General features: G+C 44.7%; 2 protein-coding genes across 2 annotated transcripts; both read right to left on the bottom strand.

Annotated features, from left to right (window-relative positions):
• Positions 1-256: 256 nt before the first annotated feature.
• LOC129550967 (PRAME family member 12-like) lies at positions 257-3126 on the bottom strand. Its single transcript, XM_055418739.2, has 3 exons — positions 2840-3126; positions 1826-2383; positions 257-821 (listed from the first exon to the last, which is right to left on the bottom strand). The coding sequence occupies exons 1-3, from the start codon at positions 3124-3126 to the stop codon at positions 257-259; spliced, it is 1410 nt and encodes a 469-aa protein (XP_055274714.2).
• A 6242-nt stretch (positions 3127-9368) lies between these two features.
• Positions 9369-13534, bottom strand: LOC129550966 (melanoma antigen preferentially expressed in tumors-like). The gene is made up of 3 exons (XM_055418738.2): positions 13248-13534; positions 12258-12830; positions 9369-9942 (listed from the first exon to the last, which is right to left on the bottom strand). The coding sequence occupies exons 1-3, from the start codon at positions 13532-13534 to the stop codon at positions 9369-9371; spliced, it is 1434 nt and encodes a 477-aa protein (XP_055274713.2).
• Between the last annotated feature and the right edge of the window lie 3271 nt (positions 13535-16805).

The following is a 16805-nucleotide window of genomic DNA, read 5'->3' as shown; positions in this document are numbered from 1 at the left end:
TGCTTCTCAAGCTCAAATCCCTCTAAAGTCATTTAGGTTCACATTTCTAACTCTGTGGGACACAGATGTTCCCGAAAGTCACATCAGCTCTCCAGGTCAACATTTCCTTCTGCACCTTCACTGGCTCTGTTTTCCTTTTCTCATTCACACGAGCAGATGTCTGAAACCATGTGTCTGTTTTCCCTTTATGATGTACCTGTGTCGTAGATTTCAGCTTCCAAGTGCCCAGAAGGAAGTTTTTGATAGGTGCACCCAACTAGGCAGGGATGTATTCAATAATTTCTAAATGAGAGTATTCGTCGCAGCCATAGGAAGCAAAGAAGATGGAGTTAAGCCAGATGGTCCTGGGATGTCCCAAGTCTCTCAGAATCTCCAAAAGCTCAGCTCGAAGCTGGGCAAGTCTCCCTTCTGAAAGAACTGCCTGAGAGCTGTAACTCTCCAGAGGGGCTGGGTAAAACTCTTGACTTAAATTGGGCAGCCCTGAGGTGTAACGCAACAGCTTCTTCATGGCAGCCATGGAGAGCAGGTTCCCACACATGCTGAAGGACCTGAGCTGGGAGCAGTGGCTCAGGGCAGACAGGATGGCCTCAATTTGGGAGTCCATGATCTCACACTGATTTAAGTCCAATTCCTGGAGGGTATCTGCAACTTGCTCCAACAGAACTTGAAGTTGTTCAGGACTAAAGTCAGCCAGGGTGATACCACTCAGATCCAGGCCTTTTAGCTGACTGATGCTCGGGCACTGGGACAGGTAGGTCAAGTCTGATTCTGTAAGGAGGCAGTGAGTTATCACGAGGTTATCCAAGGGGCTCATCAGACACCTGTGAAGAAAGGGCAATTAGGTCTGAGAAACAGGGGAGGCAGGTGACCTCCAGATGAGAGACAAGTGATTTGCCCAAGGCCAAGGTCATTCTGACCATCAAATAGAGGTCAATATCCAACATGCCCAGTCTCATTTTAGCCTGAGTTCTTTCACCTTCACTGTGTGACTGAGTCAAGTACATAGAACCTTGAAATCTCTCTTTCTTAATCTGTCAAGCAGGGTGTAACATACTCTACTTCCTTATGAGGGTGAATGAACGTAATGGAATATCTAGAACCTGCTCAGAGGGAGAGCCTGATATCACGTCTAAGTCAAGCCCAGGCATCTCTGAATTTTAGTATTGGGAGAGAAGGCAAAAGATACTTTCATCTCAGGCTTTCTTCTGTCTGTGCTTGGGCTCAGGCACGCATATCTCAGGCTGGGTGAGGTACCTGGGTTGCATGAATGAAAAAACAACCTGGGTAAGTTCCACAATATCAACTGAGGTTTCCAGTCTGTAGGGGCTCATTTGTGTCCCTGTGTCATCTGCAAATGATCTATCACTTTCTACTGTCCTTTTGGCTCCTGCTCTATTATCATCATCTCCAGAACCATGCATTTCTCATATATTAACTCTCTTATCTGAAGCACAAAACAACATTTTAGAGACAGGAAATTTGAGAGAGGCTCAATGTGGCCACAGACTTGCGGAGCACAGAGCTTCCACTTAGAAATGCTCAGGTCCTCCCTCAAGACCCTTTCCACTTGTTTTCCTAAGTTGTCTGGACATAGATCTCTCCTCCTAAAGTAGAAACCTCAAACTGTTCTTTGGTAGATTCCAATCCCCTAGCCTATAGCTCCCTAGATTGGTGTCCCTTTCCAGAGCCTCTATCCATTTGTTCCTCTACCTTGATTTGGGTAGCTATGTGTTACCACACTTCAGGGTAGAGCATAAAATAAGACAGTGCACTTGACATTGTAGTGTTGTGTTCATTGTTTCTCAACCAGTGGTGTCTCCCTCACCTGAGCATCTGGTCCAGGCGGCCTGACAGGAAGAAGGGCGATTCCAGATAGAGATCCCGGAGGTGGTGCAGCTTGAGGAACTGAGAGACAAACTGGACAACAACATGTTGTTCCTGCTCCTCAGAGGCATAAAGTGTGAGTCTCTGCACGTTACTCATCTGGCCCAGGAGAGGAGCGAATGTGGCCAGGCTGGACAGATGCCAGTTCTGGTTGACTTCTACATCCTGGATACAGTCCAGCTGCACCATACTCAGGACCTTCATAATATTTTCCACAGGCATTCCAAAGATCTTCAGCTTCTTACAGCACAGGTGTATGGAATCTTTTCTCTGTTCTGCCCACCTCATGAGGTAGGTGAGGAACTCATCCATGGCCCATTCCTTGAGGCTCATCTCTACGAACACCTCCAAAGGAGCCAAGGGCTGCTCTGTCCTTGACCTGTCCTCAGGAACTGATGCCGTCAGTGAGCTTGAGGACATGTGGTCCATGTATCCAGACCACATGCTCCAGAAGTTCTGGCCAGTATTCCTTAAATCCAACACCCGCAGTTTGCACCTCCTGTGGGGAAACAGCAGATGGGCAGCAATGGTTTAAAACCCAAAATGAATGAAACCACAGTCTCAGAATATAGGCAACACTAAGATTCTCACCTGAGTTTTTACTTCAGATTCCTGACATTACCCGCTGCCTTGCCCTCTTCCTCTCCAGTGGGGATACTGCCTCACTTTCCTCCATCTCCTTTGCCCCTACCATCCTTCCTGATTTTCTACTACAATCCTTAACAATCCCTGGGAAGAGGCTGGGACATGTTCTTTCAGGTTTCCCTGCATCTTAGACACTCCTACACTTCCAGAAGGCATTTCCCAAAGAGGGCTCAGCAGTGGTCAAGGCCTCTGAAATTCTTCATTGATGTCATCAGAAGCCTCTGGTCCATCCCTTGACCATTCACTCTATGACCCCAGCTGTCTCTTTAGGATGTCTAGTAACCTTCCAGGCTACCTGGATTAGACTCACCTGGGGCGCTCCTTCTGGGCAAGCAGGACATCAAGTCCATCCAGTACTGCTTGTAAGGTTATCAGATGAGGGAGCTCCATCAGGCCCCCCAGAGGCAGACGGACAAAAGGCCAGGCATTCACCATGGTCTTCAGGGTCTTACTGTGACTCCCATAGAAGGCTTCCATGAAGAGTGGGGGGAAGAGCTCAATGGGCAGAAACTCCAAAGCACTCATGGTCAAGTCCTCATTCCTTAGCAGGCTCATAGCTGCCAGGTCCAGGAGTCTGGGTGGGGCCCAAAGACTCATTCTGATCTGCTACAAAAGAAATCCTGTGGAAACTTCCAGAGAACAAGGCATCCTTCTTAGGCCAAGCAAGAACACACCTCTGTCACCCCACTCTTCAGAGGAATCTTCTCAGGGCCAAGGTCACTTCCCTGGCAGTAGTGCAAGTGCCTGTTAGTCCCAATTGCACTCTGGGCTCAGTGGGCACAAAGCCATAGCTCTACCCCTGTGGGCACTAGAGCATGATCTCACAAGTAGCAAGAAGGGAGAAACCCAATCACTAGTCCATCCATTTCCATCCACTGCTTTGCTTAATCATATACCACTGGGAAGTGTGTACCATGAGCTAAAGGCTGAGCTTCATCGTTTTGGGGGGAAACTTTTTAATATATCATTTAGAGCCTTAAAACTATGGGAATAGGAGCATCATGTGGCCCAACATAGCCTTTATCCTCAGTTCCCACAGTCCCCTGGGCTGGGAAAGGGTAAGAGATACCCCTAGAATGAATGCTGTTTGTGCTCAAACTAAACATTTTAAATTTCAAGAAATAAAATTTCATAAAAAAGAGAAAAAATTAAAAGAAGAAATGAAATTCCAAAGATGTTTTTCACTAAAAAGAGCATCTGCTTTGTTAAGACATTTAAAAAGCACCAATCAAACATTTGGGATTAAGTCAAAACTACATTCAAGGTAAAACCAAAATCTTAAATCAGTATATGTGAAAACAAATAATTTTTGTTCATTTATTTTTATTTTTCAATTTTGGCAGCATGGCATGGGGTGTTTTAGTTCCCAGACCAGGAATGAATCTGCATTCCCTGCAGTGGTCCAATTCCGGGATCCCCAGGGAAGTCTCCAGTAAGCAGTTTTTAAAATTAATCTCTCCTTTCATCCTGAGGTGCCTACCACCATTCAAGACCAGTTGACCATGGGTACAATGAGGGTGTCTTTAGTTGCATCTATAACTTACCAGCTCTGTCGTGGTTGGAAGGCTGCTCGCACCTCAGACTTGAGAACCCCGGTGGTGACTCTGGAACCCTGAAGATTCTGCATCTCTTTGGTGTCTAAGGCTTATACAGACCTTTCTAATCACATCTTCCTTCTTTCCAACAACTAATTGCCAATCAGAAAGTGATACCTGATTAGATTTCAGACTGTCTATTGGGCTAATTCTGATTGGATCTTTGTTACATTCAGAGGAATTGACTGAATCAGATTTCATTCAGGAAGGATAAAGAATGAGGGAGGGGTACTGGATTTCTTGATTCACCCACAAATATTGATTTGGCTTTACTAATAGTAATAGTAATAGTCCTGGGTGTGAGACAAGAAAGAGGTTATCCCTTTGTGGCAGAAAAACAAAACTTTGAAGCACCATTATTTGGGGATCTTCAGCCATAAAAAAAATTATTAAAACGTCCCAGAATTAATATTGCTTTATGAAGACAGTAGTGTTGTTCTCAAAAGAAACAAAATAATCTACTTCTATCAATTGTCACTCAGGTGTTATGTTTGACAAGTGGAGATCAGGAATCTACTCAGGAAGTAAAGGGAAGTCCTTTTGGGGATGTGCTTGGTATTCCAATCTTAAGTGAAGACATCTCTGAAGTCATCAGGTCAAAATCACATTTGAGAGGTAAAAGTGAGGGCTGGGTAGTTGGATCTGGGTGTCCCTAGAGGGAGAAGGCAAGAGAGTTCCAGAAAAACATCTATTTCTGCTTCATTGACTATGCCAAAGTCTTTGACTGTGTGGATTACAATAAACTGTGGAAAATTCTGAAAGAAATGGGAATACCAGACCACCTGACCTGCCTCTTGAGAAACTGTATGCAGGTCAGGAAGCAACAGTCAGAACTGGACATGGAACAACAGACTGGTTCCAAATAGGAAAAGGAGTATGTCAAGGTTGTATATTGTCACCCTGCTTATTTAACTTATATGCAGAGTACATCATGAGGAATGCTGGGCTGGAAGAAGCACAAGCTAGAATCAAGATTGCCGGGAGAAATATCAATAACCTCAGATATACAGATGACACCACCTTTATGGCAGAAAGTGAAGAGGAACTCAAAAGCCTCTTGATGAAAGTGAAAGAGGAGAGTGAAAAGGTTGGCTTGAAGCTCAACATTCAGAAAACAAAGATGATAGCATCTGGTCCCATCACTTCATGGCAAATAGATGGGGGAACAGTGTAAACAGTGTCAGACTTTATTTTTGGGGGCTCCAAAATCACTGCAGATGCTGATTTGCTGATTGCAGCCATGAAATTAAAAGACGCTTACTCCTTGGAAGGAAAATTATGACCAACCTAGATAGTATATTAAAAAGCAGAGACATTACTTTGCCAACCAAGGTCCGTCTAGTCAAGGCTATGGTTTTTCCCGTGGTCATGTATGGATGTGAGAGTTGGACTGTGAAGAAAGCTGATCACCGAAGAATTGATGCTTTTGAACTGTGGTGTTGGAGAAGACTTTTGAGAGTCCCTTGGACTGCAAGGAGATCCAACCAGTCCATTCTAAAGGAGATCAACCCTGGGTGTTCATTGGAAGGACTGATGCTAAAGCTGAAACTGTAATACTTTGGCCACCTCATGCGACGAGTTGACTCACTGGAAAAGACTCTGATGCTGGAAAGGATTGGGGGCAGGAGGAGAAGGGGACAACAGAGATTGAGATGGCTGGATGGCATCACCGACTTGATGGACATGAGTTTGAGTGAACTCCGGGATTTGGTGATGGACAGGGAGCCTGGTGTGCTGTGGTTCATGGGGTCGTGAAGAGTCAGTCACGACTGAATGACTGAACTGAACTGAACTGAGAGGGACAATGTGAGTAATGCACATAGTGTAAAATGTAGGCTTTTTTTTCCTTCTGCTGGGGAAGAAGGAAATTTAGAAGACATTTCTCCGGGTTGTGTTTAGAATTTAAAAGGAGTGACTGAAAGGAAGCAGTATCATCTCTGAAGCGTTTCCTCTCCAAAAGTTGAGCTCAGTACCATGAATTGAATGAAAAGATTGCTTTCAGTTTAAAAATTTTAAATGAGAAATTGCAGAAGCCATGTAACTAAGAGTATTATTAATATGTGGGAGTCTATCTGAGCTGGGAAGCTTTGAGATATACATTTCTATACATTCTTTCTTTACATATATAAGAATTACTGAGACAGGAAAGGGGTAAGGCACAACCTTTAAAAGAAGGACACGACACAAACTGATTAGAAACAACCAGGTCCAGGATGGTGGACTCAACTTGCACTTGCACTTGATCCTCAGTATAGCTCATTGTAGCACAACCCAGTGCCATGATGGTTCCAAGGATGAACAGTAATGGTCAAAAAGTGGGCAGTCGTCCAATTCCTGGAAATCCCTACCACTTCCCCAAAATGAAAGGGGCTTCCCTGTGGCTCAGATGGTAAAAGAATCTACCTGCAATGCAGGAGACGTGGGTTCGATCCCTGGGTTGGGAAGATTCCCTGGAGAAAGGAATGGCTACCCACTCAAGTGTTCTTGCCTGGAGAATTGCATGGACAGAGGAGCCTGGCAGACTATAGTCCATGGGATTGCAAAGAGTCAGACACAACTGAGTGACTAATATTTTATTGCCCCAAGGCAGCTGGAATACTCCTCCCACTCATTAGCCTACAAAATTACCCACCCCTATAAAAATGGACAAACCTGGTGCCTCTCTTGCTTTCCATGATGGCCCACTCTCTCTCCATGGAGTGTAGGCCTCTATAAACCTTCTTTCTCTTTACTAAGGCACATTCTTGAATTCTTTCCTGCACAACGCCAAAATCCACATGTGGCAGCCTTCCCAGGGACTCTTATGTGACCTGGGATCTGATCATCCTCCTGCACCCCCACTTTCATTCCTGTAACATTACTGCTTTGGAAATGAGTTCAGTGAAAGGAACACTTCATACCCAGTTGTTATTGTTTCAGTCAATAAGTTGTGTCAGGTTCTTTTGTGATCCCATGGACTGTAGCCCATCAGGCTCCTCTGGCAATGGGATTTCCCAGGCAAGAATCCTGGAGTGGGTTGCCATTTCCTACTCCAGGGGATCTTCCTGACCCAGGGATTGAACTTTTGTCTCCTGCATTAGGAGGCGGTCTCTGTACCGCTGAGACACCAGGGAGAGACTTTAAAAATAGCATATGGAATGCTTTTAAGTTTCTGTTTAGAAAGACTAACTAGTAAAATCAAAAAACTACAAAGTATGTGAATGTCAGTAACACACCCGCTCTGATGTGGTTGGCGGGGTGCTCAGACCTCAGACCCCTTGTAGAACCCAGCCAATGATTCTATATTCCTTCTTTGGTGCCTGAGGATTTTAGAGGACTTTCTAATCATTTCTTTTCCCTTCCAACAAGTAACTTCCGATTGGAAAGTGATATCAGGTTAGATTCCAGAATATCCAGCTGGTTAATCCTTAAATTTGTCTTTCTGCAAATTGATTGAATCAGATTTTCATTTCAGGAAAGAGAAATAATTAGGTCAAAGGGGAAGTCAAAACACATTCCTGGATTCACCCCACAAACATTGATCGAGTTTTACTAATACTGGCAGTTGTAGCCCTGGGTGTGTCAAGGAAGGGATTAATCTGTTTCTGACACTGTACAGAAAAAGGAAAACCTAGAAGCATCATCTTTGGGGGACTCTTTGGCCATATTAAAACTATTCAAATGGGCTAGAAATAAAGCAGCTTCACAGGAACAATGGTGCTGTCCCAAAGAAAACAAATTAAACTTCTCCATGTATCAAGTTGTTGCGCCAGTGTTATCTTGGAAGAATAGCCCATCAGGAGCCTATTCAGGGAGCCAGGGCAGTCTCCTGGGGATGTGGTTGGTCCTCCAGGTTTTAGTCATGGCTTCTCTGATGGAGATCAGGTCAAACACAGTGAGAAGTGAGGGTGTGGTAGGGCAGCCTGGAGCTGGGCATTCCTACAGCAGCCCTGTGAATGAATGAAGACAGTGCAAAATGTGGATATATTGTTTTCCACTGACTTGGAGAAAGATTAAAAGTTTTTCTCTGGGTAAAGTTTAGAAACTAAAGGGTGTGGCCAAGAGGAACAGTGTCACCTTTGTTGGTGTTACCTTTCATGAAGATGGGATCAGACTAGAAAACTCATTTGAAAGACTAAACCTAAGAATGTGAGCAGAGGCAGAGGTGACCAGTCCTGGGAATATGAGACATTTCCAAGTCTGAGAGCCACTGATCGAGGTGCTGCGGGCTCTTGAGGAACTTGGACCCAGGGAGAGAATTAAACAGGAGTCAGTCACACACAACCTTGTCATCATCATGGCAACTGCTATCAGAAGTTATATTCCAGCTCCTTTCCAGAAGGCAGATAGCTCCAGCCATTGTCTAGGGGCCTGAGATGTGGAACCATAATCTCATTAGCTGATTTCCAAGTATGTGTGTGTATATATATAGATAGATAGATAGATAGATAGATAGATTTATATGTAAATATATATATATATTTATAGATTTATATGTAAATATATATATATATGATGACAAACTTATGTTGAAAAGCAGAGACACTACTTTTTTCTGCTGACAAAAATTCACATAGTTAAGGCTATGGTCTTTCCAGTGGTCATGTATGATTGTGAGAGCTGGACCGTAAAGAAGGCAGAACACCAAAGAATTGATGGCTTAGAACTGTGGTGCTAGAGAAGACTCCTGAAAGTCTTGGACAGCAAGGAGATCAAATCAGTCAATATTACTGGGGATCAAGCCTGAATATTCACTGGAAGGACTGATGCTGAAGCTCCACTCTTTTGGTCATTTGATGTGAACAGCTGACTCTTTGGAAAAGTCCTTGATGCTGGGAAAGATTGAGGGCAGAAGAAGGTGTTAGAGGATGAGATGGCTGGACGGTATCACCGATGCAATGAACATGAACTTAGGCAAACTTTAGGAGATGGTGAGGGACAGGGAGGCCTGGCATTCTGCAGTCCATGGGGTTGACTGGGCAACTGAACAACAACAATCCAGGGACAATTGCAACATGTGAATCCACCTAAATAAATTTAAGTTCCTATTTCTGACTCTACAGGACACATGTCCATAAGCATTGCATTACCAGGGAGACTACATTTCCCCCTGCAATCCTGTTCCCCTGTAGGATCACCTTTCCTTTTCACATTCACATTGAGTAGATGTCTGAAACCATATGTCTGTTTTCCCTTCACGATGTATCTTGTCCAAGATTTCAGTTTCCAAGTGCTCAGTAGAGAGCTTGGGATTGATGCACGCAACTAGGCTGGAATGTTACCACCATATATGATGGGCTCAGGATGATAGAATGTGTTATCTCCACAGTGTGGACAGGGGGTGAAGCAAATCCAGATGGTCCTAGGGCGTCCTAAATCCTTCAGAATCTCAAGCAGTTCAGTCCGACACTGGGCAAGTCTCCCAGGTTGGAGGATCCCCTGAGAGCTGAAACTCTCCTGAGGGATAGGGTACAGCTCTTGACTTAAACTGGGCAGCTCAGAGGTATGTCGCAGCATCTTCTCCATGATGGGCATGGAGAGGAGGTTCCCACGCAGATTGAAGGATGTGAGCTGGAAGCAGTGGCTCAGGGCAGGCAGGATGGCCTCGAGGTGGGAGTCCCTGATCCCACATTGCTCTAAGTACAGCTCCTGGAGGGTGGCTGAAACTTTCTCCATCAGAGCTGGGAGGAGCTCGGGACTAGAGTAGGTCATGGTGACCCCACTCAGATTCAGGCTCTTTAGCTGACTGATGTTCAGGCTCTGGGACAGATGGGTCAAGTCTGAATCTGCAAGGAGGCAGTGAGTTATTGAAAGGTTGTCCAAGGGGTTCATCAGGCACCTGGGGAGAAACAGAGAAATTAGGTCTTAGAAACTTGAGGTGAAAGCTGACCACAAGTTGAGAGACAAGTGATCTGCCCAAGCCTAGGTTTGGTATGATGATCTGATAAGGACTGAAACCCAGAATGGCCAGTCTTATTGTAGTCAGAGTCATTTATCCTTCTGTGTGACTGGTCAAGTACATAGAGTCTTGAAAACTCTCCTCATTAGGCAAGCAGAGAAAAATTTACTCCACTTCTGTTTGAGGATGAATGAAGATAATGGGTTGCACTAGGACAAGTTCAGAGGAGAGCCAGATACTTTGTTTCAATTGAGAGTGGTTTTCACTAAAATTTAATAGTAAGAGATACATTTAAAATGCTTCCAATCCATGCTTCCTTCACACATGCTTTGGCCCCAGGCACCCATCTCAGGCAGGTGAGGCTTTTGGGTGACATGCATAGAGGACCAACCTGGACAAGATCCCACAACATCCACTGAGGATGCCAGTCTGCATGGGCTAACTTACATTCCTGCTTTATCTGCAAACCATCAACCAATTTTTATGATCCCTTTGATCCCTACTCTATTACCATCAACTCCAGAGTCATGCATTTCCCATATATTAATAAGCTTATCTGAGGCTTCCCAGGTGGCGCTAGTGATAAAGAGTTGGCCTGATAATCCAGGAGAGATAAGAGACAGGGGTTTTATTCCTGGGTCGGGCAGATCTCCTGGAGGAGTGAATGGCTACCAACTCCACTATTCTTGCCTGGAAAATCCCATGGAAAGGGAAGCCTGATGGGTTACAGTCTATAGGATCGCAAAGACCTGGACATGATTGAGTGACTTAGCATACACACATGGAGGAAAAAAAGCGACCTGGTTGGATCTCCTTGCAGTCCAAGGGACTCTCAAGAGTCTTCTCCAACACCACAGTTCAAAAGCATCAATTCTTCAGCTCTCAGCTTTCTTCACAGTCCAACTCTCACATCCATACATGACCATGGGAAAAACCATAGCCTTGACTAGACGGACCTTTGTTGGCAAAGTAATGTCTCTGCTTTTTAATATACTATCAAGGTTGGTCATAACTTTCCTTCCAAGGAGTAAGTGTCTTTTAATTTCATGGCTGCAATCAGGACTGTCAAGAAAGATGATCGCCGAAGAATTGATGCTTTTGAACTGTGGTGTTGGAGAAGACTCTTGAGAGTCCCTTGTACTGCAAGAAGATCTAATCAGTCCATTCTAAAGGAGATCAATCCTAGCTGTTCATTGGAAGGACTGATGCTTAAGCTGAAACTGCAATACTTTGGCCACCTCATGCGACGAGTTGACTCTCTGGAAAAGACTCTGATGCTGGGAAAGGTTGGGGGAGGGAGGAAAAGGGGACGACAGAGAATGAGATGGCTGGATGGCATCACCGACTCTGCGGACATGAGTTTGAGTGAACCCCGGGAGTTGGTGATGGACAGGGAGGCCTGGCATGCTGTGATTCATGGGGTCATGGAGAGTCGGACACGACTGAGCGACTGAACTGAACTGAACTGATGGAAGGGGAATTAGGCTCATTGTGGTCACAAAACCAGTGAGCATGGAGCTTCTGTTTACAAATGCTCATGACTGATGGAATTTTCCATCATCAGTGCTCCATTCCCTTAATTATTTTCAAGTCACCTAAGCTATTGTTGTTATTCAATTGCCCAGTCGTGTCTGACTCTTTGTGATCCCATGGACTGCAGCATGCCAGACCTCTCTGTCCCTCATCATCTCCTAAAGTTTCCCAAGTTTATGTTCATCGAGTCAGTGATGCCATCCAGACACTTCATCCTCTGACACCCTCTTCTCCTTCTGCCCTCAATCTTTCCCATCATCAGGGACTTTTCCAATGAGTCAGTTGTATGCATCAGATAACCAAAATACTGGAGTTTCAATTTCAGCATCAGTCCTGCCAACAAGTATTCAGGATTGATTTTCATTAAGATTGATTGGTTTGATTTCCTTGCTTTCCAAGGGACTCTCAGGAGTCTTCTCCGGCACCACAGTTCAAATGCATCAGTTCTTGGTGTTCTGCCTTCTCTATGGTCCCGCTCTCACAATCATACGTGACCACTGGGAAGACCATAGCCTTGAGTATGTAAACCTCTTTGGGCAGAGGGATGTCTCTGTTTTTCAAACACTGTCTAGGTTTGTCATAACTTCCCTGCCAAGAAGCAAACATCTTCTGATTTCATGGCTGCAGTCACCATCTGAAGTGATTTTAGAGCCCAGGAAGAGGAAATCAGTCACTCCCTCCAGCTTTTCCCCTCTATTTGCTGGTCAGTGATGCACACTCACCCGAGCATCTGGTCCAGGCAGCCTTCAAGGTAGAAGGGGGATTCCAGATAGAGATCCTGCAGGTGGTGCAGCCTCAGGAACTGAGAAGTAATTTTGACAATGTGCTGCTCATTCCACTCCTCAGGATCAGGCAGGTGGATGTGGGAGACAAACAGTTTCTGCACATTGCTCATCTGGCCCAGGAGGGGAGCAATCATGGCCAGAGTGGACAGATGCCAGGTGCAATTCACATGTAACTCCTGGATACAGTCCAGCCGCACCATGCTCAGGACCTTCATAATATTATCCATGGGAAATGAAACAATTTTCAGTTTCTTACAGCACAGGTGTATGAAAGGGTCTCTCTGCTCTACCCACTTTAGGAGATAAGTGAGGAATTCATTCATGGTTCTTTCCTTGAGGTGAAGTTCTGTGAACACCTCAAAGGGAGCCAAGGACTTCTCCATCCTCGACCCATCCTCAGCCATTGGTGCCATCGATGAGCTTGAGGACACATGGACACTGGATCCAGACCACATTCTCCAGAAGTCCTGGCCAGTATTCCTTAAATCCAGCACACGCAATTTGCACTTCCTGTGGGGAATCAGCAGATTGGCAGCTATGGTGCGTAGATCCACACAAAATTAGGCAACACTCTGATTTTGCACCTCAGCTTTTACTTCACATTCCTGACATCAACTTCTTCCTTGCCCTCTTCTTCTCTCTCTGCCTCACATCCCTCCATCTCCTTTACCTTGCCATTTTCCCTAACTTTCTACTCTAGTTCCCTTAGGTATCCCTGAGAGGAGGCTGGGCCATCTCCTTGCATCTTAAGCACATCTGCACTGCTGGAAGGCATTCAGCAAAGTGAACTCAGCAATGACCAAGTCTCTGTTTCTTCACTGGCATCATCAGAAGCCACTGGTCCATCCATTTGTCATTTACACGCCTAATGTCACCTGTCTCTTCAGGACTGCCTACATCCTACCAGGTTACCTGCACCTGACTCACCTTGGATGATCCTTCTGTGTGAGTAGGACATCGAGTCCATCCAGCACTGCTTGTAAGGTTCCCAGATGAGGTGTCTGCATCAGGCCCCCCAGAGGCAGGCAGACAAAGGGCCAGGCTTGCACCAAGGCCTTTAGGGTCTTTCTGTGTCTTCCACAAAATGCTTCCATGAAGAGTGGGGGGAAGAGCTCGATGGGCAGATGCTCCAGAGCAGAAATGGCCAAGGCCTCATAGGTTAGTAGGCTCTTTCCTGCCAGGTTCAGGAGTCTCAGGGGGTTCTGGACACTCATCCTGAATCTACTCCTAAAGGAATCCTGTAAGAACTTGCAAGAAAGCAGGCATCATTCTCAAGTAAGCATGAACACCCCTTCATCTGTCTCCCCACCCTTCAGAGGAACCATCTCTGAGTGAAAGTCTCTGCTCTGATAGTTGTGGAATAGCCTCAGTTTTGCACAGTTTCACTCTGGGCTCAGGAAGGAAAAAGCCATAGCTCTGCCCCTGTGGGCACCAAAACAAGCATCTCATAAGGACCAAGGAGGAAGAAACCCAACCACTAGCCCATCCATTTCCATTCACTGTTGTGCTCAATTTATGTTGCACTGGAAAGTGGATGCCAGGAGCCTGAAAGCTGACTGCAATATTTTCAGGGGGAAACCTTTTAGACACTCACTTAGGGTCTTGTGGCTTCACTGGTAAAGAGTCTGCCTGCAATTCGGGAGACCTGGGTTCGATCCCTGGGTTGGGAAGATCCCTTGGAAAAGGAAAGGCTACCTACTCCAGTATTCTGGCCTGGAGAATTCCATGGACTGTACAGTCCATGGGGTTGCAGAGAGTTGGACACGACTGAATGACTTTCACTTTTGGGCCTTAAACCTATGGGAATAGAGCATCATGAAACCCACTGCAGTCTCCAACTTCAGCTTCCACAGTTAACAGCCTTGGAAAAAGGCAGTAGATACCCCTAAAAGTGAATGCCATTTGCACAAACAATTTTTAATGTCAAGAAATAAAATTCCAAATAATTAGATATTTTCATTACATAAAACCTAGTTGGTTAAGATATTTTTAAATAACATAAAGGAAAGCACAGATCAAGATACTTGGGGCTAAGGAAAAATTACACTTAGAGACTAAACAATACATCTGAAAAGAAAGAGAGAGGAAAGTCTCCCTGACATCCATTGCTGCTTGCTACCAATGGAAACCTCACCATCAAGATGAGGGTGTCCTTTGCTGAGGGCTTCCCAAGTGGCGCTAGCAGTAAACAACTCGCCTGTCAATGAGGAAACATAAGAGACTGAGGTTTGATCCCTTGGTTGGGAAGATCACCTGAAGGAGGGCATGGCAAGCCACTCCAGTATTCTTGCCTGGAGAATTCCATGATCAGAGATGCCTGGTGGGCTACAATCCATAGCATCTCAAAAAGTTGGTGGACACTGACTTAGTCGGAAGTGAGTTAGCACGCACGTCCTTTGCTGAGGTCTGTAACTTACCAGCTCTGCTGTAGTTGGCAGGGTACTCAGAGGTGAGATCTGGTGGGGAAGCCAGGCAGTGACTCCAGAGGAAGAAGTTTCTGCACCTCTTTTATGCTTCAGGTTTTTATAGGCCTTTCTAATTACATCTTCCCCCATCCAATCACTACCATCCAATAGGGAAAGTGATGCCTGATTAGATTTTTGAATGTCCATCAGGTAACTCCTGATTGGATCTTTGCCTATAATCAGATGAATTGATTGAATCAAATATTCATTCAAGAGGGATACATGGTGGGAAGGGGTCAAAAACTCAATCATTGATTCATTCTGGGAACACTGATTGGATTTAACTAATAGGGTCATTTATGGAGGCTTCCCAGGTGGTGCAGTGGTAAAGAATTTGCCAAGCAGGAGATCCTAGATACCCGGGTTCCATCCCTGGGTTGGGAAGATCTCCTGGAGAAGAAAATGAGAACCCACTCCAGTATTCTTGCCTCGGAAATCCCAAGGAAAATGGAACCTGGTGGGCTACTCTCCTTGAGGTCACAAAGAGTCAGACATGACTAAGCATGGCACACATACTCCCTCCACACACAATAGGGTCAGTTATAACCATGGGTGTGAGACAGGGAAGCCATTAATATTTCCTGAGATTGGAAAATTAAAACAAAAATTGAAAGCACCATTGTTTTGGAATCTTTTGACAGATCAGTGTAATCAAAATGCCCCACAATTAAAGCAGTTGCAAAAACACCATGGTGTCATTCCTAAAGGAAACAACATAAACTATCTGTATCAAACTGTTACTTAGGTTGTACATCAGAAATATAGCAGATTATGTGTCTATTAAAGGGAGGAAGCAAATGCAACTGGGGATGTGCTTGGTCCTCTGGGCTTCAGTTCAGTTTGGTTCAATGAAAGGAAAAGTTGCCAAGGAACTCAGTGTCCACCATTCTATTGTCATTGGATATCTAAAGCAAATTGGAAAGGTGAATAAGCTCCATAAGTGGGTGCTTTATGAGCTGACAGAAAAATTAAAAAGTTGTCTTTTTGAAGTGTCTTCTTCTCTTATTCTATGCCACAACAATGAATTATTTCTCAATCAGATTGTGACCTGTGATGAAAGTGGATTTTATACAACAACCAACAATGACCAGGTCAGTGGTCAGATCAAGAAGAAGCTCTAAAGCACTCCCCAAAGTCACACTTGCACCCAAAAAGGTCTTGATCACTGTTTGGAGGTGTGCTTCCCGTCTGGTCCACTACAGCTTTCTGAATCCTGGGGAAATCATTACATCTAAGAGGTATGCTCAATAAATCAATGAAATGAACTGAAAACTGCAATGATTGCAGCTGGCATTCATCAACAGAATGGGCCTAATTCTTCTCCACGATGATATTTGACTGCAGATCACACAACCAACACTTAAAAAACTGAACGTATTGGGCTACAAAATTTTGCCTCATCCACCATATTTACCTGACCTGTCGCCAACCAAATACCACTTCTTCAAGTATCTTGACAATATTTTTCAGGGAAAATTCTTCCACAACTGGCAGGAGGCAGAAAATGCTTTGTAAGAGTTCACTGAATTCTGAAGCATGGATTTTTACACTTCAAGAATAAACAAACTTATTACTCATTGGCAAAAATGTCTTGATTGTAATGGTTTCTATCTTGATTAATAAAGATGTGTTCGAGCCTATATATAATGATCTAGTGGCTCAGAGTAAAAGGAAAAGAATCCACCTACAATGTGAGAGACCTGGTGTGATCCCTGGTTTGGGAAGATCCCCTAGAGAAGAGCAAGGCAACCCATTCCAGTATTCTTGCCTGGCAAGCTAAAGTCCATGGGGTTGCAAAGAGTCAGATACCACTGAGAAACTAAGCATGGCACAGCACATAATGATCTAGAATTCATGGTTCAAAACCACAATAATGTTTGCACAGACTTAAATAGTTGAGGTTTCCAGGCTCTTGAGCACAAGTTCAGGCTTAGTCACTCTGGGGCATGTTCGAACCTCCCAGATCAGAGATTAAACCAGGGTCTCTGCTTTGGCAGGTGGATTCTTTACCACTGAGCCA

Source organism: Moschus berezovskii, chromosome 17, assembly GCF_049115385.1.
Source record: "Moschus berezovskii isolate FMDL1 chromosome 17, NW_MosBer_1.0, whole genome shotgun sequence".
NCBI lineage: Eukaryota > Metazoa > Chordata > Mammalia > Artiodactyla > Moschidae > Moschus > Moschus berezovskii.
The sequence above is the reverse complement of the archived record's forward strand: the minus strand, read 5'-3'. Positions and strand labels throughout refer to the sequence as shown.

Excerpts from the sequence above, each read along its gene's own strand:
- LOC129550967 (XM_055418739.2), bottom strand. The coding sequence starts at position 3,126 with ATGAGTCTTTGGGCCCCACCCAGACTCCTGGACCTGGCAGCTATGAGC. Across the intron at positions 2,384-2,839 it reads GCCCAGAAGGAGCGCCCCAG|GAGGTGCAAACTGCGGGTGT; the intron begins GTGAGTCTAATC and ends GTTTCCCCACAG. Across the intron at positions 822-1,825 it reads CGCCTGGACCAGATGCTCAG|GTGTCTGATGAGCCCCTTGG; the intron begins GTGAGGGAGACA and ends CTTTCTTCACAG.
- LOC129550966 (XM_055418738.2), bottom strand. The coding sequence starts at position 13,534 with ATGAGTGTCCAGAACCCCCTGAGACTCCTGAACCTGGCAGGAAAGAGC. Across the intron at positions 12,831-13,247 it reads ACACAGAAGGATCATCCAAG|GAAGTGCAAATTGCGTGTGC; the intron begins GTGAGTCAGGTG and ends GATTCCCCACAG. Across the intron at positions 9,943-12,257 it reads TGCCTGGACCAGATGCTCGG|GTGCCTGATGAACCCCTTGG; the intron begins GTGAGTGTGCAT and ends GTTTCTCCCCAG.